Source organism: Lutra lutra, chromosome 5 (assembly GCF_902655055.1).
Source record: "Lutra lutra chromosome 5, mLutLut1.2, whole genome shotgun sequence".
Taxonomy (NCBI): Eukaryota; Metazoa; Chordata; class Mammalia; order Carnivora; family Mustelidae; genus Lutra; species Lutra lutra.
The window spans coordinates 71898233-71924349 of NC_062282.1; the positions used below are offsets into that span (position 1 = coordinate 71898233).

General features: G+C 38.1%; 1 protein-coding gene and 1 pseudogene across 4 annotated transcripts in view; both read left to right on the forward strand.

Annotated features, from left to right (window-relative positions):
- The window catches only part of RAD50 (RAD50 double strand break repair protein), a 231606-nt gene that overhangs the window by 123802 nt on the left and 81687 nt on the right, over nt 1-26117 (forward strand). For 3 of the 4 annotated variants that reach the window (XM_047729119.1, XM_047729120.1, XM_047729121.1), the window contains 2 exons: nt 5559-5832; nt 7983-8066. Coding sequence is in view for 1 of the 4 variants with exons in the window: in XM_047729117.1 (XP_047585073.1) it covers nt 6111-6239; nt 7983-8066 (213 nt within the window). In the remaining 3 variants the exon portion in view is untranslated. The other variant, XM_047729117.1, reaches the window with a different exon arrangement.
- On the forward strand, nt 10325-10473 carry LOC125101482 (uncharacterized; annotated as a pseudogene).

Here is a 26117-nt window from a genome sequence, read left to right on the forward strand (position 1 = left end):
CCAAAAAGAAGCAATGTCTAAGAAACTATCACCGTGCAGGAAGTCCAAGCATGGTGACTAAATGTGATGTGGTATCATGGGTGAAATCCAGGAACAGAAAAAGGATGGTAGATAAAACTAAGGAAATTCCAAAAAAAGCAATGGAGTCTAGTAATGTGCCACTGTTGGTTCCTCAGTTGTGTCAAATGTACTATAGGAAACTGGGTGCAGGACATATAGGAACTCTATAAAATTGTTGCAACTTATGCAACTCTAAAACTATTTAAAATTAAAGTTTGTTAAAAATAACATTGCAAGGGCACCTGGGTGGCTCAGTGGGTTAAAGCCTCTGCCTTCTGCTCAGGTCATGATCTCAGGGTCCTGGGATCGAGCCCCGAATCGGGCTCTCTGCTCAGCAGGGAGCCTGCTTCCTCCTCCCTCTCTGCCTGCCTCTCTCCCTACTTGTGATATCTGTCAAATAAATAAATAACATCTTTGAAAAAAATAACATTGCAAGGTTGCTGGGTGACTCAGTCTGTTAAGCGTTTGCCTTTGGCTCAGGTCATGATCTGAGGGTCCTCACATCGAGACCCTCATCAGACTCCATGCTCAGCAGGGAGTCTGCTTCTTCTCCACCCCTCTGTGGCCTCCCAACCCTGCTTGTACTCTCTCTCTCACTCTCTGTCTCAAATAAATAAATAAAATCTTTTTTTTAAAGCATTGCAAGTTGAGAAAAGTTAATGGTTTTTACTTTCATTATTAAAAAGACGTTGCATCCTGTAAATGTCTTGCACTCAGGACCTTTTCACTAGACTGTGAACTACTTGAGCAGAAAGATTTTATTTAATTAACCTTTTTGTCCTCAAGGGCTAGCCTATTATTGTAGGTACTGTTTGTTGAAAAAAAAAAAAACAAAACTGAATGAATAAGCAGGTACATGGTTGTGTTAGTTGAAAAATTAATGTGAATACTGTGGAAACTCAAGGAATCTATTCCCTGAGGCTGGGAGCCTCAAGTAATAGAAAAAGCTATGACAGACTCCTTGAAAAAAAAAAAAAAGATAAAGCAAAACTTTAAGCCTCAGCTCTAGAGACCAAGTCAATGTGAACTATTATGGCATTTTAAAAAACCCACATTATTTTAGGAGAACAGAAAATTAGCAATCAGTACTTGGAATTTTTAAGAACTACTAGTAAATATGTAAAAGAGTTTCAAAGAGTATTGAAAAGTTGTATTTGTGGGTAATATCCAAACTTTTGCCCCCAAATTTTTATCTTTACTAGTGGCTTCCAAATTGGCAACATGTTTTTTTTAAAAACTGATAAGTGTGGTTTTTACTAACTGTGTAGTCATTTAAGGTCAAATGACTTTTCTATGAACTGATTCTAATCAATCAACTGGGCAAGATGCCACAGATTTTTTTTGTGTGGTGACTAAATGTAAAATGATAGCATCACTTTTTTTCCTTCCTTTCTTTTTTTTGTTTTGACCCTATTCTAACCTAGATGCTTTCAATCCCCAAGCATATCTTTAAAATAATTCTTTTTATTGAATAAATAATATTATAGGAAGAGAAACAGAACTTCCTCCCCTCGGCATAGCAACTGTTAGTTTTTTTTATGACTTCTTCCAATCCTTACTAATACATAGATAGCTTCATAGGGTTGTAATCAATGAATATGACACTGTGTTTATCTTTTTGCTTATAAATACCTCTCTTTCATGTATCTACTTATTATTTTAAAGGTTACCTGGTATTAGATAAATTGGTATCTATAGCTTACTTGACCATTTGGATTGCTTCTAGTCTTCCGTAACTATAAACAATGCTGTTAGAAAGCTCTTTGTATAATTTCTAAAAATATTTCCTTATCCCAAGGAACATGTGCCGTCATTTTTACAGCTCTCATTACATTTTACCAGATCACCCCTCTGAAAATATGAAACGGACAAAAAATAAATCCCTTGCATGTCAGTGTTTTACAAATTACAAAGCGCTTTCACAAACATAGCTTTGTTTAATCCTGCTATCAGCACTTGGGATAGATTTCTTTCCTTGAAATTTAGTTTAATAGTTTTGCTGATATAATGAGCAAGATGAATTCACATGAAAGATGTGATGCAAGAAGCTGTGGTAGTCAAAGAGATGGGTGAATATATAGGTAAACCTATATAATGCTGATTAGAAAATAATTTATTTAGAGGATTTCAAGACAACGAGGAACAAAAAATACTAAACAATGATAATGTGGGAGATACAGTGATCAGAGTTGGTGCATTTTATTGTTCTTGTACTGTTTAGAAATTTCCTAAAGATATTAACTTTAGGGCAACCCTCTCTGGTCCCCTCTCTCTTTGGGAACTTTGTACTATCCCTCAATAAACTTTCCTATCACTCAATGAAAAAAAAAAAGGTATTAACTCTAGATTTCAAAATAGGCATGTGAAAAATTTAAGAGGACCCACTAAAAGAACAGGGATAGAATGTACAACTTTCAAGCCAGTAGAATAAAACAAGGGCATAAAAAAAGCTCAATCAGGGCGCCTGGGTGGCTCAGTCGGTTGAGCAACTACCTTCTGCTCAGGTCATGATCCTGTAGTCCTGGGATCGAGTTCCCCATCAGGTTCCCAGCTCCATGGGGAATCTCCTTCTCCCTCTGACCTTCTCCTCTCCCATGCTCTCTCTCACTGTCTCTCTCTCAAATAAATAAATTTTAAAAATCTTTTTTTTTTTAAAAAAGCCCAAACCAGAAACCAGGAAAGGAGAAAAAGAAGCAAAGAAAAATCACAGAAAGAGATATGAGAAATACATCTAAATTTATCATAAATTACAGTAATGAAAACAGATTAAACTCATCTATTAAAAGGCAGATACTGTAAAATTCTACCAAAAATCATTTCTCAGTTATTTTCAAGAGATATACTTAATGCAAAATGACACTAAAAGCTTGAAAATCAAGGGATGGAAAAATATACTGGATAAATAATAATCAAAAGAAAGCTTATGTATCAATATTAATACAAGAATTTGTGTCAGAAAGTACTGTAAGGAAAAAGAGATTCACTAATAAGTATAAAATAGTATCTCATAGTAGTTTTATTTTTCATTTCATTAATTATGGTATAAGCAAAATAAAACATTTTCTAGTAATAGTTTACTGAGAAACAGGAACTTGACTAGTTTGCTTTTTCAGTTCTTTTTATTTTAGGGATTAATCATTTTTATTGCAGTTCATTTCTACCCTCCTTTCTAGGGTTGTTCTCTTAGTCTTATAGTTTCCTATAAAACTGTCATAAAGTTGAATTTTTTTGTCATGGAATTTATTTTGTCACGTCAATTTTTTTCTTCAGTTTGCTGTTTTTTCTTGAAGTATTTTAAAGTAAATTACAGAAAAGCATGATGCTCCATCATTGACACATCATATGTATCTCAAAAAAAGAATCATTTTCTTACGTATCAAGATACTGTCACATCAAATATAATGAAATTAACAATAATAATTTTTTAGCATGTGATTTCTACTGTGTATCCCCCAAATTCCTTTCACATCTCTATGTGCAAACAAAGATCCAACCCGGGACCATGTGTTGTATCTTTTTTAAAAGTAAAGTCTTTTAGGGGCGGCTCAGATCATGATCTCAGGGTTGTGAGATCAAGCCGCAAGTTGGGCTCTGTGCTCAGCGCAGAGCCTGCTTAATACTCTAACTTCCTCTCCCTCTTCCTCTCCCCCTGCTCTCGCCCTCTCTCTCTAAAATGAATAAATCTTTTTTAAAGTCTTTTAGAATCTATAGCAGCCCTTGTTTTAATGACACTGATCTGAGAGCCTGGGCCAGTGTCTTATAACACATTCCACCTTCGAGATTAACCTTTTCCATCCTTGTGGTATTATTAACCTAATCCTAATTCCTGTGAACTGGAGGCCAAGTATAAAAGTATGATTAGATTCAAGTTAATTTTTAAATACCAAACACATAAGAAATAATATTGGGTACTTCATGGTAAGATTATAGTGGAAGAATATAGTCAATGGTATTGTAATAGGTTGTATGGTGACAGATGGTAGCTACACTTTGGGTAAGCATAGCATATAGTACAAATTTATTGAATCAGCATGTTATACACCTGAAACTCACGTGCATCAGACTCCCCGCTCTGCGGGGAGCTTGCTTCTCCCTTTCCCTCTGCCTGCCACTATGCCTGCTTGTGTTCTCTCTCTGTCAAATAAATAAATAAAATCTTAAAAAAAAAAAAAGTGGTCTCTAGGGGTGCCTGGGTCGCTCAGTTGGCTACGCATCTGCCTTTGGCGTAGGTTGTGATCCCACGGTCCTGGGACAGAGTTCCTCATTGGGCTCCCTGCTCAGTGGAGAGTTGGCTTCTCCCTCTTCCTCTGCCCCTCCTCCCTGCTCGTGCTTCTGCCGGGGCGCTCTTTCTCTCTCTCCTGCTCTCTAATAAATCTTTTTTAAAAAATTTAAAAATGGGTTCTAGTCCTTGCCTATTTTTAAGATTACATTTAGTTTGTTACATAGAGCATTACTGTATAGTTTCAATCTGCTGTGTTTCATTAGTAACTTAAAATGTGTAATACGATAACTGGTGCTTTCATGTTCCTTTTCCTTGGTACAGCAAGAGAGTACTCACTGGCTTTCCCCACTTGCATCCTTTGACATGAATATTTTAGTTTATGTATTGAGTTCTGTAAATGATTGGGGATTATGTGATTGGTGGGGATTTCCTACATTTTTCTGGATCAATAATCCTAAGTTTTTGTTTTGATTTTAATTTCTTCCACTATTGTTTTGTAATTTGTCATTTTTCTTATAGGTCTTGCATGTGATAGCCCTCCATAAATTGGGTTCCAGAAAGCAATATTCAGTCATTTTTTAGTTACTGTTTCTCTTACTTTACTTAACATTTATCACACAAACACTAATTTTTTTTTTAAATACAAAAAGCGGTCCGTACTTAATATATACAATTTGATGGCTTCAAAGGTAAGTATAAACCACCAGGGAAATCATCACTATTGTCAATGCCATTGGTATGTCCGTTACTTCCAAAAGTTTGCTCCCACCCTCCTTATTTTTAACTTTTTATGTGCGTGATAAGAATACTACCACAAGATCTGCCCTCTCAGCAAAGTTTTAAGTACCCAATATAGTATACAATCTCTTATTTTAAAGGTGTCTATTTTTGTGGTGGTACTTGGAGGAATGGATTTCTTTCACATTCTATTTGCGTAACGTTTTATAGTTTTGTAACAGCATTTGGCTTTTGGTCTACAATAGAGTTCCCCAACTTTTGATCTTAAACACCTACACACTTAAAAAAAAAATCACTGCAGACCCCAAGGAGCTTTGATGTGAGTTATAACTATCAATATTTACTCAATTGGAAATTAAAATTGTTTTTTTAGCACAAGAAATATACAAGCGCACATTCTATTGGCCATCATTGCGATGGCGTCACCATACGTCATGTGCGTACATTAGCGAAAGAGAATGAAAAATGGAGTGACGTCTTTCTATTGTTAGAAAATAGTTTTTGAGATTAGTTCACACCGCACTCCCTTCCATTCCAGGCATCCCAGGATCACACTTAAGTAACCACTGTTTGTCACACGCGCCTGCCTTCCGCAGAGTCAGTGCTCTTAAGGTTGCCCCGCCGCACCCCACCAAGCAAGCTGACTGCGAGGCCATCAGCAAAAGACCCAGCCGGTCCGAACTGCTCCCGGAAGCCAGAGATGCGCGCGCACCGCGAACCTACGACTTCCCGGCGTGCTCCTGGCGTGCGGCGTAAATGCACGCTGGTCGTAGCGACCCACGTGACCCGCGGGGCGGCCGCGGCGCGAACCTGTGAGTGTACCGTTTTGCGTGGTCCTTGGCTTTGCGTTTCGCGTCTATTGCGGGCAGTCCCGGACAGGCCCTCACCCCCGCTCTCGCTCGTCAGGCCAGAAGGAAGCCGGTGTGGGAGGAAGAGTTCCAGCCAGAGCCTTCGCTACTCCTTCGAGCCTCCCAACTTGGAGTCTCGCGGGCCCTCACAGCGCGCGCTCGCCCTGCTCCGGAGGCACCGCTAAGTCTTGGTGGGCGGGGGCTCTAGGCCCCTGGTGTTGAGAAAAGAAACATTTGCAAACATGTCCCGGATCGAAAAGATGAGCATTTTGGGCGTGCGGAGTTTTGGAATAGAGGACAAAGATAAGCAAATTATCACTTTTTTCAGCCCCCTCACAATTTTGGTTGGACCCAATGGGGCGGGGAAGACGGTAAGTCCTCAGTAGCCCCCGTTCAGTTTACGGGACGTCATGTCTTGGGAACTGGAGGGTGAAATGTTTGGGCAGCCCAGAATAGTGATAAGGTCGAGAGGTGAGGCGTTCCTATGGCTCAGCTTTTGGGGCTCCAGGAAGTGGGTGGGGCCCGGCCCCTGGGCGTGGCCCGGTGTGGCCTGCGGACCCCTGTGTCATTAGGACGCGACCAGCTTTGTTAGGGTATCCAAGCTTGTTGGGTTGACAAGGTTTGCTTGAGAATCTCGCGCGCGCACTCAGCGAGCTTATATTCTTGTAGGAAGCCTTTTAGTCTGCACTGTTGTTTTTTGTTAAACACTTGCTCCCAAAACACAGCATTCACTTCCTGGCAGTTGTCCCATTATAGGAATTACTTAAAAAGTTATAAAATATGATAAAAATAGGAACTTCTGAGAAGAGTTTAGGACTCTTACTGAGTCATAATAGAAAGTTGGAGAACAGCTTATTTACTTTGACTTCTTAAGGCCCAGGGAATGTTTAGAAATTTGAGTTGGACCCTGGAGTGGCATTCAGTTACGGGAAGAAGGTAGCCAAGAGACTGGCTACTCTTTAAGGTGGTTTGAGAAAAAGCAGGGCTTTGTTTGTATAACGAAGACCAAACGAAACAAAAAAGGTACAGAAAGAGAGGTTTCGAGTTGAGCATTGAATGCTACACTCTTGTCTACTTGTGCTTATGTGAAAAAGTTATTGAATGCCTGTTGTGTACCTAGAATTCTGTTAAGCGCTCTCCTGGAAGGAGAACACTATGAACACTAGCTGTGCAAATACATATAATTTGCTTCACCTTAATTAGCTGTGTGACTGGGCAAGAGTGAGTCAAATGCATTGTGCTTTAATTTTCTCATATGAAGATTAAAAAAGTTTTCTACAACTTAAGATGAATGTGAAAATTAAGCAGTTAATGTATGTAAAGGTAGGTGGTTAGTGAAATAGGTGGCACATAGTCATGTATAGCTATTAGCCATTTTTTAAAATTTAACTTTAAAAAATTTTGGCTTTATTGGGGTGTGAAATTTTACATTTCATATATAATATTGTAGGATATTTAAAGAATATATCGGGATGATTTAATGTACTGTACATTGTAAAAGGATCCCACCTATCTAGTTAATACGTCTATCACCTTTTTTTTTTGTAAGAATATTTTAAGTTTTACCCTCAGCTAATTTCATTTCTACAAAACGGTGTCATCAACTATGGTAACCATATTTTACATTAACCATTGTTATTAAATTAGTTTGAAAAGTTTTAATTGGAAATAGAGGACTTTTTTAAAAGTAATAATTTATTTTATTTTAATATACCTTTTTAATTAGTAGTTTTTCATGCAGTTATCCTTTAACATCTAATCATATCTATGTTACAGGTTTGTTTTTTTTTTTTTAAGATTTTATTTATTTAATTGATAGAGATCACATAGTAGGCAGAGAGGCAGGCAGAGGGGGGGGAGGAAGCAGGCTCCCTGCTGAGCAGAGAGCCTGATGCGGGGCTCGATCCCAGGACCCTGGGATCATGACCCGAGCCGAAGGCCGCAGCTTAACCCACTGAGCCACCCAGGTGCCCCTACAGGTTTTATAGTATCAAATTTTATCTTATATCTTTATAGTTCTTATGGTAGATAATATTTTTATAACAAGTTAACATTTTATAATAAACTTCTGTGGTTCTCTTATTACTAAGTAATAAAATTTTCTATTTTTTTAGACCATCATTGAATGTCTCAAATATATTTGTACTGGAGATTTTCCTCCTGGAACCAAAGGAAATACATTTGTTCATGATCCCAAGGTAATAGTGCTAGTGAACTTAAGTTTTGGGAGTTTTTGTTTGTTTTTTAAGATTTTATTTATTTATTTGAGGGAGAGAAAATGAGCAGTGGGGAAGGGCAGAGGGAGAGGCTGAGCAGGAATCCCAACGTGGGGCTCAATCCCAGGGCCTAGAGATCATCACCTGAGCTGAAGGCAGATTGTTAACCAACTGAGCCACGCAGGTGCCCTGAACTTAAGTATTTTCTTTTCTTTTCTTTTTTTTCCAAAATATAATGTTTGCAATTATAAAAGTGATAAGGCTTATTTAGAAAACCTGGCAATGGAAGAGTATGAAAAGATAGGAAAGTCCACACAGTCTTGGCACCCAGTGACAACCACTGTTAACATTTTCATGGTTTTTTTTTTATTCTGTTTTACATACAATCTTACATAGCTAAAGTCATATCCCAATTTTGCATTCTTGTGTTTTTTCCCCACTTAACATTATCATAAGGTCCCATGTCATCAAATAAATTCTTAATCTAGGTGTTTGGCTAGATTTTATCTTTTATACTTCTTGTATATCTGAAATATTTCCTTCTTTAAACATGTAACCTATTATGAACATTTTTAATAGTTGCATAATTTTCTTAAATTTAGATTGCTTTTAGTTTTTCATTAAAATGTGCCATAGTTTAAGTCTTTGTGTGCAGATCTTTGAATTACAGTGTTTATACCATTATCGAGTGTAAAGGACATAGATTTTTTTATACTACATACTTTTGCTTACAGGTTTTTCTTGTTTTATATATGCAGTGATTTCATACGCCTCTCTCAGCTACCTGCCAGTCCCCCTTAATAGTTTATTGTATATTTCTCAGGCTTTTTTGTGTGACATACTTGTGGGTGGATTTAAATACGCTCAAATGTAAATATTTCAAAACAGTGGTAGCATTTTATATTATTGTGTGAATCAAATTTTTAGTGCCATGCTATATGTATATATATATATGCACACTTTTATTTCATTGGTTTTAATTACTGAAATTAATCCACTGAATTTATATTTTATCATTTGACCCCCTATTGATGGTCATTTAAGGTGTTCCCACTTTTATATGACTGAAGGTAACTGTAATTGAAAATATTTTTAAACTTTTCTCTTAGAGATAGTAAAATCATTTAGTACATTGACAGAGCCCCCTCTGCAATGACTGTTTCACACCTTCTCTTTCCTTAAACCTGAAATCTACTCTGCTCAGTTGTTGATCTTGCCTTGTAATTTATTGAAAAATTAGGAATTGGATAAAAAGTACCTTGTTTTCCAGTCTTCAAGTCTTTCAAACTGTGCTTCGTTTGTACTGGTACTGTTTTTTTCTCTTGTATTAAAGGTAAATTGTTTACTGTTTTATCCAGAAGCAGCCAACTATTCTTGGAGGCTGGAACCAGTCAGTCCCTTTTGTCAGTGGAAGTGTTTTCCTTTTCGTTTCCTTTCTTCTATATTAGCACTTTCTCCCTCTTCATAGGATCATTCATATAAGCATGCTGTAGTAGCTCTAGTCTACAAACAAAAACCTCTCCCTTTACTCCAGATCACCATCTGGCTACTACCGCCATTTAGTCTTACAGCTCAGTTCACAAGAGTTGTATGTACTCATCGTCTTCATTTTATTCCTTCTCATTTTGTCCCCTGCCTGCTCTGTTCAGGTTTTCTTTCCCACCCCTCCCTTGCTAACATTGCTGTTATAAGGCTGCCAGTAATCTTCATATTGCCAGATAAAATGGTCATTTTCTAATTCTCAGTAACTTCTCAGAAGATTTGATACAGCTTCTTACTCCCTTTTTAAAAAACATTGCTCTTGGCTTCCATAGTACCATTATCTCATACCTCCTTTTTTACTGGCCATATTTTAGTCTCATTTACTGAGTCTGTCTTTGCCTTACTCTTCATGGTTGATCTTATTCATTCTCATGGCTTTAAGTACTGGTTATGTGCGTATTATTCTTGATTTATATATTTAGCCCAAACTTCTTTCCTAAACCCTAGATATCTATGTCCATCTGTTTGTTTGGAAATTTTAATAGGCATCTTTTTAACATGTTCAAAACAGAACCCATGGTTCCCATTCCTCTCACATTCTCAAGTTTGGTACTACCTCCATACCTGGTTTAATCATACCACAATTCACACATTTGCTCATGCCAAAACCTGGTGTGTCATCCTTTGATTGATTCCTTCATCTCCCCCTGTTGCCAGTTGATAAGCAGTTCTTCATTAGTTTTTTCAAATATCCATGGATATTTACCTGGCAGGGGAGATACCATGACCATGAAGATGGTTCTCCCAGGTAAGGTTCATCCATTGCGCTAAGATGTCTAATATTTGTCCCTTTTTTCCATCTTCACTGCTCGTTTCCCAGTCTAAGCTACCTTCGTCTTCCCTTTGAGTTTTTCCAGTAGTCTCCAAACTGGTTTTCCTGCCCACATTCTTTTGAAGTCCCCCACGCCCCCCAGCAACCAGAGTTCTCTTTTAAATATTCATTCTAGAGAAAATGTGTCATTCACAGTCTGGGAGTAACATTCTAGTTAGTGTTGATACTAAGTGCAAAGTCCCAGAAGTAGGTGCATCCTTGATGTGTTCAAGGAATCACATGGAGGAGCAAAATGGCGAGGAGATGACTGGTAGAAAATTAAATCAGAGAGATATGACTAGTTTCTGCAAGCCCTTGGGTTCTGTTCTCATTTAAATAGGAATCTTTTGGAAGAAATAATGCAGGAGAAGGGCATGGTGTGTATTTTAAAGCAATCAGTCTGGCAGCTGCGAGAAAACTATTTGCAGGTGGTTAGGGTAGAAGGGTAGAGACAATAAAGGAGATTTTGAGATAATTCAGGTGAGATATATTGGTGTTTTGATTAAGGTGGTAATGGTAGAAATGCTGAGAAATGGTTGGATTTGGGATGCATTTTAAAGGTAGTACCAACAGATGAGTTGATGATTTGGATAATGGTGTATAAGAGAAGAAGCATCAAACATAACTTCAAGTTTTTTGACTTGAAAAACCAGATAAAGTAGTGTCGCTGTTTATCACAATGAGGAAACTCTGGAGAAGGAAGTTTGGGTGGCTCTGGTTTAAACATGTGAATTTGAGAAATGTGTTAGATATCTAAAATGTGCGGTAGACAAATAGAAGTTATGTCCAGGAGAGAGTTTCAAGCTAGAGAAAGAAAATTAGGAATCACTGATGTATATAGTCAGTTATCTGTAATTAGCTTTAAAGCCTGATAGGATCACATAAGGAGTGACTGTAGAGAAGAGATGGAAGATTTTTTAAAGGTTTTATTTATTTATTTGACAGATAGAGATCACAAGTAGGCAGAGAGGCAGGCAGAGAGAGAGAGAGAGGAGGAGGAAACAGGCTCCCTGCTGAGCAGAGAACCTGATGTGGGGTTCGATCCCAGGACCCTGGAATCATGGCCTGAGCCAAAGGCAGAGGTTTTAACCCACTGAGCCACCCAGGTGCTCCGGAAGATTTTGTTTTAAGGTGTTACTTATTTGAGAGAGAGCACAAGGATGGGAGAAGCAGGCAGAAGGAAAAGCTGGCTCCCTATTGAGCAGGGAGCCTGATTCAGGGCTCTGTCCCAGGACTCCCGGATCATGACCTGAGCCAAAGGCAGATGCTTCACCGACTAAGCCACCAAGGTGTCCCAAGATAGAAAAATCTTAACCTAGAGCACATTAACTTGTAGAAATAGGGACAAGGAGGAGGCATCTGCAAAAGATGCTAAAAGATAAGTGGTAAAGTAGGGAAAACTGGGAGGGTGGGATCTTGGAAGACAAGAAGATGAAGTGTTATCACGAAAGAAAGGGATGTCAGCTGTGTCAAATAATGTAGATAGCTCAAGTCAGGAAGGTTAGGCTACGTGGAGGCCATTGGTCATCTTGACAAAACCCGTTTCGGTAATGTGGGAAAACAGGAGATAAGAGAGCGAAACAATTGTTTTATGAATTTGCTTTGAGTGGAAGGAAATAGATGAAAATGTTTGCACAATCAAGAAGAGTTTTGTTGGGGGGCGCCTGTGTGGCTCAGTGGGTTAAGCCGCTGCCTTCGGCTCAGGTCATGATCCCAGGTCCTGGGTTCGAGCCCCACATCGGGCTTTCTGCTGAGCAGAAAGCCCGCTTCCTCCTCTCTCTCTGCCTGCCTCTTTGCCTACTTGTGATTTCTCTCTGTCAAATAAATAAATAAAATCTTTAAAAAAAAAAAAAAAGTTTTGTTGGAACGCCTGGGTGGCTCAGTTGGTTAAGCAGCTGACTTCGGCTCAGGTCAGGATCCCAGCGTCCTGGAATCAAGTCCCACATTGGGCTCCTTGCTCAGTGGGGAGCCTGCTTCTCCCTTTGCCTCTGCCTGTGCTCATTCTCTCTGACAAATAAATAAATAAAATCTTTAAAAAAAAAAAAAAAGAGTTTTGTTGACTATTCTGGTTTTGTTTTGTCTTGTATATTTTTGTTGTTTTTCTGGATGTTTCTATGTTGACTGATGCTCTAGCATCTTTGACAATCTCACTCTATCACGCATTCCCCTTGCAAATGCTTTATCTTTCTAGAGCTGTTTTTCTCAGCTGTCTGCTCATGTTCTCCCTCTCATTCTTCTGGCCTTGGTCGTTTAGCTTTCCTCACTTATTACCCGCTTTTCAGCTGCTCTCATTCCCAGTTCTGAGCTCCCACCCACACTGTTGTTCATCAGCTCTTCTCTCCTGAGTCATTTATACTTGTTATGGAGGGAGTCATTCCCCTCACCTGAATTGCCTACATCCCCTCAATTTCCCCATCCGACTATGTTCTTCTTACCATTTCATCTCCTCTTACATATTCAGCTTCTCTCGTCTTTTCTTTTCCTTGCTTTAATTTGTCCCTGCACCTAATACTGTTTACGTTGTCTTAAACACCTGAGTTTTTTGGCTGCTCCTCACCAGTCTTTCTTACCTGTCTTCATTTGTTTTTCTCAGGAATTTTGATTTTCATGTTGCTCCATTTCTCCTCTACTTCTTTCAAACTACCTCAGTCTACTTCTTTTGACTACCTCAGTGCTTCCCATTCATTCTCTGACCTCATTTACATCTCAACTCTGTTGTCTGCATCTCATCAGCTTTGTTTCCCTTCTGGTTGATAACTATAAATTAACCAGATGCTTATTTCTGCAGGTGTTTCTTTATCACATATTGCTCCCATATTTGTGTTTTTAAACACTATAGGATTTAACCCATGTGGGATGAATATGGGTTAAAGCATATATACTTGGGATAGAGCATTTCTAGGCTGATAGAAATGACCTTGGACAGAGGAAACAAATTGATGCAGAAGGGGTAATTGCAGAGTTAAATCCTGGAGTAGGCAAGAAGAAATGGGATCCATGATTTGACTGAAGGAGTTAATAGGAGTATAAGGTGTTTATCGGTTTTAAGAGGATGGCAGGCACAGTACATAATTGTTAAGTTTAGAGGTGAGAGAATAAGTCAGTTGTCTTTGGATTGTTTCTGTGTTCTCAGTGGAAAAAAAGTTAAATTGTTGGCTGAGTGTGGGAGAAGGGGTTTATAGAGGCTTGAAAAAGTGTGAGGTAGTTTTTTTTTTTTTTAACGATTTTATTTATCTGACAGAGATCACAAGTAGGCAGAGAGGCAGGCAGAGAGAGAGGGAGAAGCGGGCTCCCTGCTGAGCAGAGGACCCAGGGATCATGACCTGATCTGAAGGTAGAGGCTTAACCCACTGAGCCACCCAGGTGCCCCTGTAAGGTAGTTTTTAGCTCAGAGCTAAGTTGGTTAGGGAAGTGTTACAGAGTTACATGATGGTGTCACTGGGTCACTTGAGGTTTGAGGGTAAAAGTTTGTAGGAAGACCAGTCATCATAGTTGTGTTTCTTCTGTCTGGTTTAGCAGCTCAATGGTAAGCACTGAGCAAGTTGGAAAGTTGGATTTCATCAAGGGCTGAGTAAATTGGAAAGTAGATTTAATCCATTGCCTGGTAAATAGAGTGAAAACAGAAGCAAGGAATTGACTATATTGTTAACGTATTTACTTATTTGATCAATCCTGGTGTTTGTACCGAATTTCCCATCACTGTAGTAGGGCTCCCAACACCTCATGCTGGACTGATACTACCCCATGTGAATGCCCTCCTCACCTTGCTTGGGCTCCAACTCCTCATGTTGGTCCCCTCACGTGGATGGTTTCCCATCCTGCTTTGGCCTCCCATGCTAGACCACCTCCCTATTCCTCCCAGTGGGTATCTTTATCCGTTTGTCTATAGATGTACACTTCGATTGCTTTTAAATCTTGGCTATTGTAAATAATGTTGCAAAACATAGCTGTGCATTTTTATCTTGTCAAATTATGTTTTCATTTGGGGGGGTAAATACCCACTAATGGAATTACTACATCATATAATATTTCTGTTTTTAGTATTTAAGGAGCCTCCATACTGTTTTCCACAATGGTTGTACCAATTTACATTTCTCCCAAACAGTGCGCAAAGGTTCACCTTCTCCACATCCTCACCAACACTTAATATTTTTTGCCTTTTGATACTAGCCATTCAGACTGGAGTGAAGTGGTGTCTCTTTGTGGTTTTGATTTGCATATCTCTGATAATAATGCGGAGCATTTTTTCATGTGTCTTTTGGCATCTCTGTGTCTTTGGGAAAATATCTTAATCCAGTTATTTCATTTTTTTGGTGTTGAGTTGTATGAGTTTTTGGATACTAACCCCTTGTACAATATATCATTTGGAAATATTGTGTCCCATTCATTAGGTTGCCTTTTTGTTCTTTTGATGGTTTGCTTGCTGTACAAAAGCTTTTTATTTTGATATGATTCCATTTTGCTTATTTTTGCTTTTCTTTCCTTTACCTGAAGAGAGACATATTCATAAATATGTTGCTGAGGCTGATGTCCTCAAGATTACTATGTTTTCTTTTAGGGGTTTTATGGTTTCACATCTCACATTTAGGTCTTTAGTCAATTTTGAGTTTATTTTTGTGTATGGATTAAGTAAGTGGTCCAGTTTCATTGCTTTACATGTAACTGTCCAGTTTTGCTAGCACCATTTATTGATGAAACTGTTTTTTCCATATTGTATATTCCTGTTTCCTTTGTTATAGATTGTTGTAATTGGCCATATAAGCATGGGTTTATTTCTGGGCTTTCTATTCTGTTCTGTTGATCTGTGTGTCTATCTTTGTGCCAGTACCATCCTGTTTGATTAATACAGCTTTGTAGTATTTCTTGAAATTTGGTATTGTGATACTGCCAACTTTGTTCTTTCAGAGATTGCTTTGGCTTTTCAGGGTCTTCTGTGTGTGATTCCATACAGATTTTAGGACTACTTGTTCTAGTTGTGTGAAAAATGCTGTTGGTATTTTGATAGGGATTACATTGAATATTTAGATTGCTTTGGGTAGTGTGGACATTTTAATAGTATTCTTCCAGTCCATGAGCATGGCATATCTTTCCATTTGTTTGTGTCATCCTCAGTTTCTTTCATTATTGTTTTACAGTTTTTAGAGTATAGGTCTTTTTCCTCCTTGGTTAAACTTATTCCTGGGCATTTTATTCTTTTTGGTGTAATTGTAAATAGAATTGTTTTCTTAATTTTTCTTTCTGCTACTTTGTTATTAATGTATAGAAATGCAGTGGATTTCTGTGTATTAATTTTGAATCCTGCAACTTTTGAGCAGCCAGGACAGTGACTTCTCCCTCCTTAACTCCATCCTCAGTGCTGAAGCTCTTATGCAGGCTGTCTTCCTGGAATACTTACTGTTCCTCCTGGAATACTCCCTACCTCCTGTCTTGCCTCAGTGCAGTTTGTTTATCCTGAAGGCAAAGTGACTCGTCTAAAATGCATATTTGCAACATGCATTTACCCTTGATTAAACCCCTCAGTGACTTTCCATTGCCTTAAGTCCAAAGCCCTTAACATGTTTTAGAAGGCTCTTTTTTTTTTTTTTAAGATTTTATATATTTATTTGACAGACAGAGATCACAGGTAGGCAGAGAGGCAGGCAGAGAGAGAGGAAGGGAAACAGGCTCCCTGCTGAGCAGAGAGCCCGATGCAGGGCTTGATCCCAGGACCCTGGGATCATGACCTGAGCCGAAGCCAAAGACTTTAATCCGCTGAGCCACCCAGGCGCCCCTAGAAGGCTCTTAATTACTAGTCATTTCCTGTCTTTACTCAACTTTTCCCTACTTTCTGCACCATACTTTCTGAAATTACTTTAACTGTTCAGTGACTCAAATTTTTTCATCTGGCTAACTCCTGCCCATCTGGCAGTTCTCGGTTGAAACATTGACTTCCTTTAGAAAACCTTCCCAGAACTCTCCAAGGTAGATTAGATGCTCCTCCTTTGTGTTCCCAAAGGATCCTGCATGTCTCTTAAGATAATATTTGACACACCTTTTTCTACTCTTCTATTTAATCTGTCTTCCATACTTTAAAGGAAAAAATGTCATTCGTTTTTGAACCAAAACAATACATGAAAGTTACAAGTTCTTAATAAATTTGTGCTTAATCATTTTTTTTAAAGATTTTATTTATTTATTTGATAGAGAGAAATCACAACTAAGCAGAGAGGCAGGCAGAGAGAGGAGGAAGCAGGCTCCCTGCTGAGCAGAAAGCCCGATGTGGGGCTCGAACCCAGGACCTGGGATCATGACCTGAGCCGAAGGCAGCGGCTTAACCCACTGAGCCACCCAGGCGCCCCAGTGCTTAATCATTTTTTGAATGATTTGATGAATTAATCTCAAAGTTAGATTCATGCCTGAAAGTTATTAAAAGGCCAACAAAAGATGGTCTGTGATTAAAAAAAAAAAAAAATTCAGGATTTGCTCCAAGATAAACAACTGTAAAACTGGAACATATAACTGAAGCAACTGTTTTTAGGTATTGGGCAGTAAATGCTGCAGGGCTGTGATCTTGAGAAAAGAGAAATACATGATGTGACTGTGCATTCATTCTAGCTTTCTACACATGGGATTAGAACCCAGCAGAGAATAGTGGTATTGCTAGGTAGATGAGACAAAGGTAGGTAGAAGTGTGGGTTTACTGAAGTGGCTGAAGATTGTGGGAAAGATACAGGAGTGGGATTGCTTTGCAGAGATGGGCACCAGAAATCAGTGTAAGGGACTGTTGAATCTTTGGCTAGATACTAAGCTGTGTGTGTCCAGGATAGGATTCAGTGAGGGCTAACAGAGATCAACTACTGAGGTGGAGGAGTGGGACAGTGAGCTGAATGGATATTGTAGAGGTTACACACTGCTGGGTGACATTTGAGTTTTGATATGCCAGAGTAGGAAAGCCTTCTGGAACCCTAGCATTCTTCTGAGACCTCAGAAGGACCTTCTTAGCAAATCTAAAATAAGCTTTGACAGAATCAAGGTGTGTTTCCAGTAAATTAACTGCTTGCTAAAACGAAACTCAGCACTTTTTAAGGGAAGTCAACACAGTCCAGACTCTCGGTGTAGCATCTACAGTGTCTGAGAGTCTAAGATGTAGTAAAAAAAAATCAGTGGATATATGAAGAAGCAAATGTGATCCATACCTGGGAGGGAAAAAATGCATAGAAGGAGATCTAGAGGTAATAGATTTTGGAATTAGCAGACAAGGATACATAAGTTCAACAATTTAAAGGGAAACATGGTCTTATGTGTAGAGAACAATCTCAACAGAGAAAATGAAAAAAGACCCAAGAAGCTCAACACATCACAAATAGCGTAAACACATTTATGTTGTGTATTATATTCAAACTACTGAAAACCAAAGATAAAAAGAAGATTTTAGCAGACTGAGGAAAAAGTAAAACATTATGCATAGGAGAGAAATACTGACTGACTTGTCATAAAAAACCATCAAAGCCAGGAGTTAATAAGGTGATATCCTCAAAGTGCTGGAGAATAAAAGTCAGTTTAAAATTCTGTATCCAGCAGAAATACCTTCAAAAAATAAAGATGAAATGGAGTACATTTTTAGTTTGTTTTTTTTTTTTTTTAAGGAAATGACAATTACTTGTTCATCAGCACACTTGTGTCACAAGAAATGTTAAAGGAGTTTCTTGAGGTTAAGGGGAAATGATACTAAATTAGTCTTAGAGTAAAGGTTGCTCTATCTCCCCCTTTACAGTCTTTAAAAAAAAAAAAAGGGTCATAAGGATTAAATGTTGAGAAACTCAACTGCATGCCTGCACAAAGTTCAATACTCATTAAAGGAATAAAACAAAAGTCTTTATTCAACAATGTAAAATTCACAGTAAAAAATTACCAACCATGCAAAGAAGCAGCGAACCCATAGCCAGTAGAAAATTCAGTCACAGAATCTGATCAAAAATGAAAGAGATGATAGAATTAGCAGACAGCCTTAAAACATTATTACCAATTTTATAAGTGTATAGGAAGTTGTAAAGGAAAACATAAGTATAATGAGAAAAATGCAAAATAAAACAAAAGACCCAGATAAAAGGAGTAGCAGTGTTTTTAAATACAATACAGATAGGTTAAAAGTAAACAGATGAGGGAAAAAAACCCTAAAATATGCCAACTGAAGTGGTACATTATATGAAGTAGCTGTATTAATATCAGACAGTATACTCAGAACCAGCAATGTTGGGTAAAAAGAGACATTTTATGATCATAAAGGGATCAGTTCACCAAGAAGATATAACAGTTCTGTGTAAAGCTTCAATATAGGAGATACAAAAATCTATGGAACCAGAAGGAGAAATAAACAAATACACAACTATAGCTGTAGATCTCAACACCCTCCTGGGTAGAAAAACAGGAAAAGGAGGCAAAAAATCAGTAAGGATATGGAAAATTTTAACACTATTAACCAAATTAGCCTTAATTGACATTTATAGGACATTCCACCAATGAACAACAGAATATACATTGTTTTCAAGCACACTCATAGAACATTCACAAATATTCTGGACCATAAACAGGTATATATAAGTTATAAGAATTGAAGTCCTACAGAGTGTGTTCTCTGAGTACACTAGAATTAAACTAGAAATCAGTAACAAACCAACTGGAAAATCTCTAATGTTTACAAATTAACTAGCACACTTCTAAATAACCCACGGATTAAAGCACAGGGAAATTAGAAAATACTTCAAATAAAAGTATAACAGAAGAATTTATGGGGTATATTTAAATAATGCTTAGAAATTTATAGAATCAAGTGTTAGAAAAGAAAAATTATCTAAAATTAATGACCTGAGAGCTTCCATCTTAAGAAGCTTGAAAAAGACAAGGTAATTAAATTCAAAATATGCAAAGGGGAGAAAGTAAATAAAAATGAGAGCAAAAATAAGTGAAATAGAATACAAAGACAACAGAGAAAACCAGTGAAACCAGAAGCTAGTTCTAAAAAAAGCAAAACAAAACATTAATAAGCAACATCAAGAAAAAGAAGAGAAATTATCAATATTCACAGTAAAACAGTCAACATCACTGCATATCCTATAAGCCTTATATAGGTTATAAGACAATATTGTTTTTTAAAAAAACGATTGTTAGCGATTTTATGCCAGTAATTCAACTTAGATGACATGGTCAAATTCTGTTAAGGATGCCAGCTACTAAAGGTCACCCAAGAAAAAAATGCATCTGTTGAAGAAATTAATGGTTTAAAACCTCATGATGAGGGGCGCCTGGGTTGCTCAGTGGGTTAAGCCTCTGCCTTCAGCTCAGGTCATGATCTCAGGGTCCTGGGATCGAGCCCCACATCAGACTCTGCTTGGCAGGGAGCCTGCTTCCCTCTCTCTCTGCCTGCCTCTCAGTCTACTTGTGATCTCTCTTTCTGTCAAATAAATAAAATCTTGAAAAAACAAAGCAAAACAAAACAAAACCCTCATGATGAGAACTTCAGGCCCTTATGATGATTTCCCTGAATTCTACCAAACATTTTAGGAAGAAATAATTTCAGTTCTACAAACTCTTTCAGAAAAGAGAGGCAGAGGAATTATGTCCCAACTCATTTTATGAGGCTAATATTACCCTGATACCCAAACCAGACAAAGACAATACAGAAGAACTACAGACAGTTAGCTCTGATGAACAAAAATGCAAAACTCCATAGGAAAATTGTAACCAATCAAATTCATTAATATGCAGATAGAAATAATATACTGTGAATAAGTTAGGCTTATCTCAGGAATGCAAGGTTTAATATTTGAAAATTGATCAGTGTAGTTTGCCACTGATAATAGAATAAAGGAGAAAAATCATAGGAGCATCAATAAGTACAAAAATACTTAAATTCATGAAGTGCCCGCATGGCTAAGTCCATTAAGCATCTGACTCTTGGTTTCTGCTCAGGTCATGATCTCATGAGTCATGAGACCTAACTCCACAGTGGGCTCCCTGCTCAGCGGGGTGTCTGCTTGAAGATTCTCTTCCTCTTCTCCATCCGCTTGTGCTTGAGCTCACTCTCTCAAATAAGTCATTTAAAAACAAAATAAAATAAATTCAGTATTCATGGTAAAAACTCTGCACCTTCCTTCATCCCTAATTAATTCAGTACAAAAGCCAGTTGGTGAAGCTGTGGGACGAAGGCAGAACCTAACTGTGGCATCCCGGTTGGGGATTGGGAGTCCAAGTGAGGACTGTAGGAGTCTGTAGTGATATATATATATATATATATATATATATATATATATATATATATATCCATCCATCCATCCTATGGTGATATTTTTTAAATGAAAATAAATAATGGGAAAAGACAAAACCCTTCCTTATAGTAGAATCTTTTTTTTTTTTTCAGTGTTCCAAGATTCATTGTTTATGCACCACACCCAGTGCTCCATGTAATACCCACCACCAGGCTAACCCATCCCCCTCCCTTCCCAAACCCTCAGTTTGTTTCTCAGAGTCCATAGTCTCTTATGCTTTGTCTCCCCCTCTGATTTCCCCCATTCACTTTTCCTTTCCGTCTCCTAATGTCCTCCATGTTATTCCTTATGCTCCACAAGTAAGTGAAACCATGTTATAATGGACTTTCTCTCCTTGACTTACTTCACTCATCATAATCTGGATCTCCAGTCCCGTCCATGTTGATACAAGAGTTGGGTATTCGTCCTTACTGATGGAGGCATAATACTCCATTGTAGATATGGACCATATCTTCTTTATCCATTGGTCTGTTGAGGGGTGTCTTGGCTCTTTCCACAGTTTGGCGATTTTGGCCATTGCTGCTATGAACATTGGGGTACATATGGCCTTTCTTTTCACTACATTTGTATCTTTGGGGTAAATACCCAGTAGTGCAATTGCAGGGTCATAGGGTAGCTCTATTTTTAATTTCTTAAGGAATCTCCACACTGTTTTCCAAAGTGTCTGCACCAACGTGCATTCCCACCAACAGTGTAAGAGGGTTCCCCTTTCTCCACATCCTCTTCAACACTTGTTGTTTCCTGTCCTGATAATTTTGGCCATTCTAACTGGTGTAAGGTAGTATCTCAGTGATGTTTTGATTTCAATTTCCCTGATGGCTAATGATGATGAACCATTTTTTCATGTGTCTGTTAATCATTTGTATGTCTTCTTTGGAGAGTCTGTTCTTGTCTTCTGCCCATTTTTGACATGATTATCTGTTTTTTGGGGTGTTGGGTTTGAGGAGTTCTTTATAGATCTTGGATATCAGCCCTCTGTCTGTAGTGTAATTTTCGAATATCTTCTCCCATGCTGTGGGCTACCTCTTTGTTTTGTTGATTGTTTCCTTTGCTGTGCAGAAGCTTTTCATCTGGATGAAGCCCCAAAAGTTCATTTTCACTTTTGTTTCCTTTGCCTTTGGAGACATGTCTTGAAAGAAGTTGCTGTGTTCAGTGTCAAAGAGGTTACTGCCTATGTTCTCTAGGATTTTGATAGATTCCTGCTTCACGTTGAGGTCTTTTATCCATTTCGAGTTTATCATTGTGAACAGTGTAAGAATGGTCGAGTTTCTTTCTTCTATATATAGCTATCCAATTTTCCCAGCCCCATTTATTGAAGAGACTGTCTTTTTTCCACTGAATATTTTTCCCTGCTTTGTTGAAGATTATTTGGCCATAGAATTGAGGGTCCATATCTGGACTCTACTCTGTTCCATTGGTCTGTGTGTCTATTTTTGTGTCAGTACCATGCATGCTGTCTTGGTGATCACAGCTTTGTAGTAAAGCTTGAAATCAGGCAACATGGAGCCCCCAGGTTTTTCTTTTTCAACATTTCCTTAGCAATTTGGGATATTTCTGGTTCCATACAAATTTTAGGATTGTTTGTTCCAGCACTTTGAAAAATGCCGGTGGAATTTTGATTGAGATGGCATTGAAAGTATAGATTGCTCTAGGCAGTATAGACATTTTAACAATGTTTATTCTTCCAATCCATGAGCATGGAATGCTTTTCCATCTTTTTGTGTCTTCTTCAATTTCTTTCATGAGTGTTCTGTAGTTCCTCGAGTACAAATCCTTCACCTCTTTGGTTAGGTTTATTCCAAGGTATCTTATGGTTCTTGGTGTTAATGGACTTGATTCTTGATTCTCTAATTTCCTTTATATATTTTCATTGTTAGTGTGTAAGAAAGCAGTGATTTCTGTGCACTGATTTTGTAGCCTGCCACATTACTGAATTGCTATATGAGTTCTAGTAGTTTGGGAGTGGAGTCCTTGAGTTTTCCATATAAAGCATCAAGTCATCTGTGAAGAGCGAGAGTTTGATTTCTTCTTTGCCAATTTGAATACCTTTTATTTCTTTTTGTTGTCTGATTGCTGTTGCTAAGACTTCTAATCCTATGTTGATCAAGAGTGGTGAGAGTAGGCATCTTTGTTGTGTTCTGATCCATTGGGAAGGCTGTCAGCTTTCCCCATTAAGAATGATATTCGCTGTTGGTTTTTCATAGATAGATTTTATGAAGTTGAGGAATGTTCCCTCTGTCCCTATACTTTAAAGAGTTTTAATCAGGAACAGATACTGTATTCTCTCAAATGCTTTTTCTGCATCAATTGAGAGGACCATATTGTTCTTTTCTCTTATTGATTTGTTCTATCACATTGATTGATTTGCAAATGTTGAGCCTCCCTTGCATCCCAGGGATAAATCCCACCTGGTCATGGTAGATAATCTTTTTAATGTATTGTTGGATCCTATTAGCTAGTATCTTGTTGAGAATTTTGGCATCCATATTCATTAGGGATATTGGTCTGAAATTCTCCTTTTTGATGGGGTCTTTGCCTCATTTGGGGATCAAGGTAATGCTTGATATTAGAAATATCAAGGATATCAAATAGGGTCTGGAAGTTTTCCTTCTGTTTCTATTTTTTGAAACTCTTCAGGAGAATAGGTATTATTTCTTCTTGGAATGTTTGGTAGACCCAGGGAATCCATCAGGTCCAGGGCTCTTTTTGGGGATTTTTTTTTTAATTAAATTTTTAAATTTTTTTTATTAACTTACAATATATTATTAGCCCCAGGGGTACAGGTCTGTGAATCGCCAGGTTTACACACTTCACAGCACTCACCATAGCACATACGCTTCCCAAAGTCCATAACCCCACCACCATCTCCCTACCCCCGGCCTCTGGCAGCCCTCAGTTTGTTTTGTGAGATTAAGAGTCTCTTATGGTTTGTCTCCCTCCCAATCCCATCTTGTTTCATTTATTCTTTTCCTACCCCCAACCCCTCCACCTTGCATCTCCCCTTCCTCATATCAGGGAGATCATATGATAGTTGTCTTTTTCTGATTGACTTACTTCGCTAAGCATAATACCCTCTACTTCCATCCATGTCATCGCAAATGGCAAGATTTCATTTCTTTTGATGGTTGCATAGTATTTCATTGTACATATAAACCACATCTTCTTTATACTTTCATCTGTTGATGGACATCTAGGTTCTTTCCATTGTTTGGCTATCGTGGACATTGTTGCTATAAACATTTGCGTGCACATGCCCTTTCAGATCACTACATTTGTATCTGTAGGGTAAATACCTAGCAATGAGATTGCTGGGTCATAGGGTAGCTCTATTTTCGACTTTTTCAGGAACCTCCATGCTGTTTTCCAGAGTGGTTGCACAAGCTTGCATTCCCACCAACAGTATAAGAGGGTTCCCCTTTCTCTGCATCCTCGCCAGCATCTGTCATTTCCTGGCTTGTTAATTTTAGCCATTCTGACTGGTGTGGGGTGGTATCTCGTTGTGGTTTTGATTTGTATTTCCCTGATGCCAAGTGATGTGGAGCATTTTTTCATGTGTCTGTTGGCCATCTGAATGTTTTCTTTGCAGAAATGTCTGTTCATGTCCTCTGCCCATTTCTTGATTGGATTATTTTTCTTTGGGGGTTGAGTTTGATAAGCTCTTTATAGATTTTGGATACTAGCCCTTTATCTGATATGTCGTTTGCAAATATCTTCTCCCATTCTGTCAGTTGTCTTTTGGTTTTGTTAACTGTTTCCTTTGCTGTACAAAAGCTTTTGATCTTGATGAAGTCCCAATAGTTCATTTTTGCCCTTGCTTCCCTTGCCTTTGGCGATGTTCCTAGGAGGAAGTTGCTGCGGCTGAGGTCAAAGAGGTTGCTGCCTGTGTTCTCCTCAAGGATTTTGATGGATTCCTTTCTCACATTGAGGTCCTTCATCCATTTTGAGTCTATTTTTGTGTGTGTGTAAGGAAATGGTCCAGTTTCATTTTTGTGCATGTGAATGTCCAATTTTCCCAACACCATTTGTTGAAGAGATTGTCTTTTTTCCATTGGACATTCTTTCCTGCTTTGTTGAAGATTAGTTGACCATAGAGTTGAGGGTCTATTTCTGGGATCTCTGTTCTGTTCCATTGATCTATGTGTCTGTTTTTGTGTCAGTACCATACTGTCTTGATGATGACAGCTTTGTAATAGAGCTTGAAGTCTGGAATTGTGATGCCACCAACTTTGGCTTTCTTTTACATCATTCCTCTGGCTATTCGAGGTTTTTTCTGTTTCCAAATAAATTTTAGGATTATTTGTTCCATTTCTTTGAAAAAAACGGATGGGACTTTGATAGGGATTGCATTAAATGTGAAGATTGCTTTAGGTAGCTTAGACATTTTCACGATATTTATTCTTCCAATCCATGCGCATGGAACGTTTTTCCATTTCTTTTTGTCTTTCTCAATTTTTTTCATGAGTACTTTATAGTTTTCTGAGTATAGATTCTTTGCCTCTTTGGTTAGGTTTATTCCTAGGTATCTGATGGTTTTGGGTACAATTGTAAATGGGATTGACTCCTTAATTTCTCTTTCTTCTCTCTCGTTGTTGGTATATAGAAATGCAACTGATTTCTGTGCATTGATTTCATATCCTGATACTTTACTGAATTCCTGTACAAGTTCTAGCAGATTTGGAGTGGAGTCTTTTGGGTTTTCCACATAAAGTATTATATCATCTGCAAAGAGTGATAGTTTAACTTCTTCTTTGCCAATTTGAATGCCTTTAATTTCTTTTTGTTGTCTGATTGCTGAGGCTAGGACTTCTAGTACTATGTTGAATAGCAGTGGTGAGAATGGACATCCCTGCCGTGTTCCTGACCTTAGAGGAAAAGCTCTCAGTTTTTCTCCATTGAGAATGATATTCACTGTGGGTTTTTCATAATGGCTTTGATGATATTGAGGTATGTGCCCTCTATCCCTACAGTTTGAAGAGTTTTGATCAGAAAGGGATGCTGTACTTTGTCAAATGCTTTTTCAGCATCTATTGAGAGTATCATATGGTTCTTGTTCTTTCTTTTATTAATGTATTGTATCACGTGTATTGATGGATTTGCGGATGTTGAATCAGCCTTGCAGCCCTGGAATAAATCCCACTTGGTCGTGGTGAGTAATCCTTTTAACATACTGTTGGATCCTATTAGCTAGTATTTTGGTGAGAATTTTCACATCTGTGTTCATCAAGGATATTGTAATTCTTTTTTGATGGGATCCTTGTCTGGTTTTGGGATCAAGGTAATGCTGGCCTCATAAAATGAGTTTGGAAGTTTTCCTTCCATTTCTATTTTTTGGACCAGTTTCAGGAGAATAGGAATTAATTCTTCTTTAAATGTTTG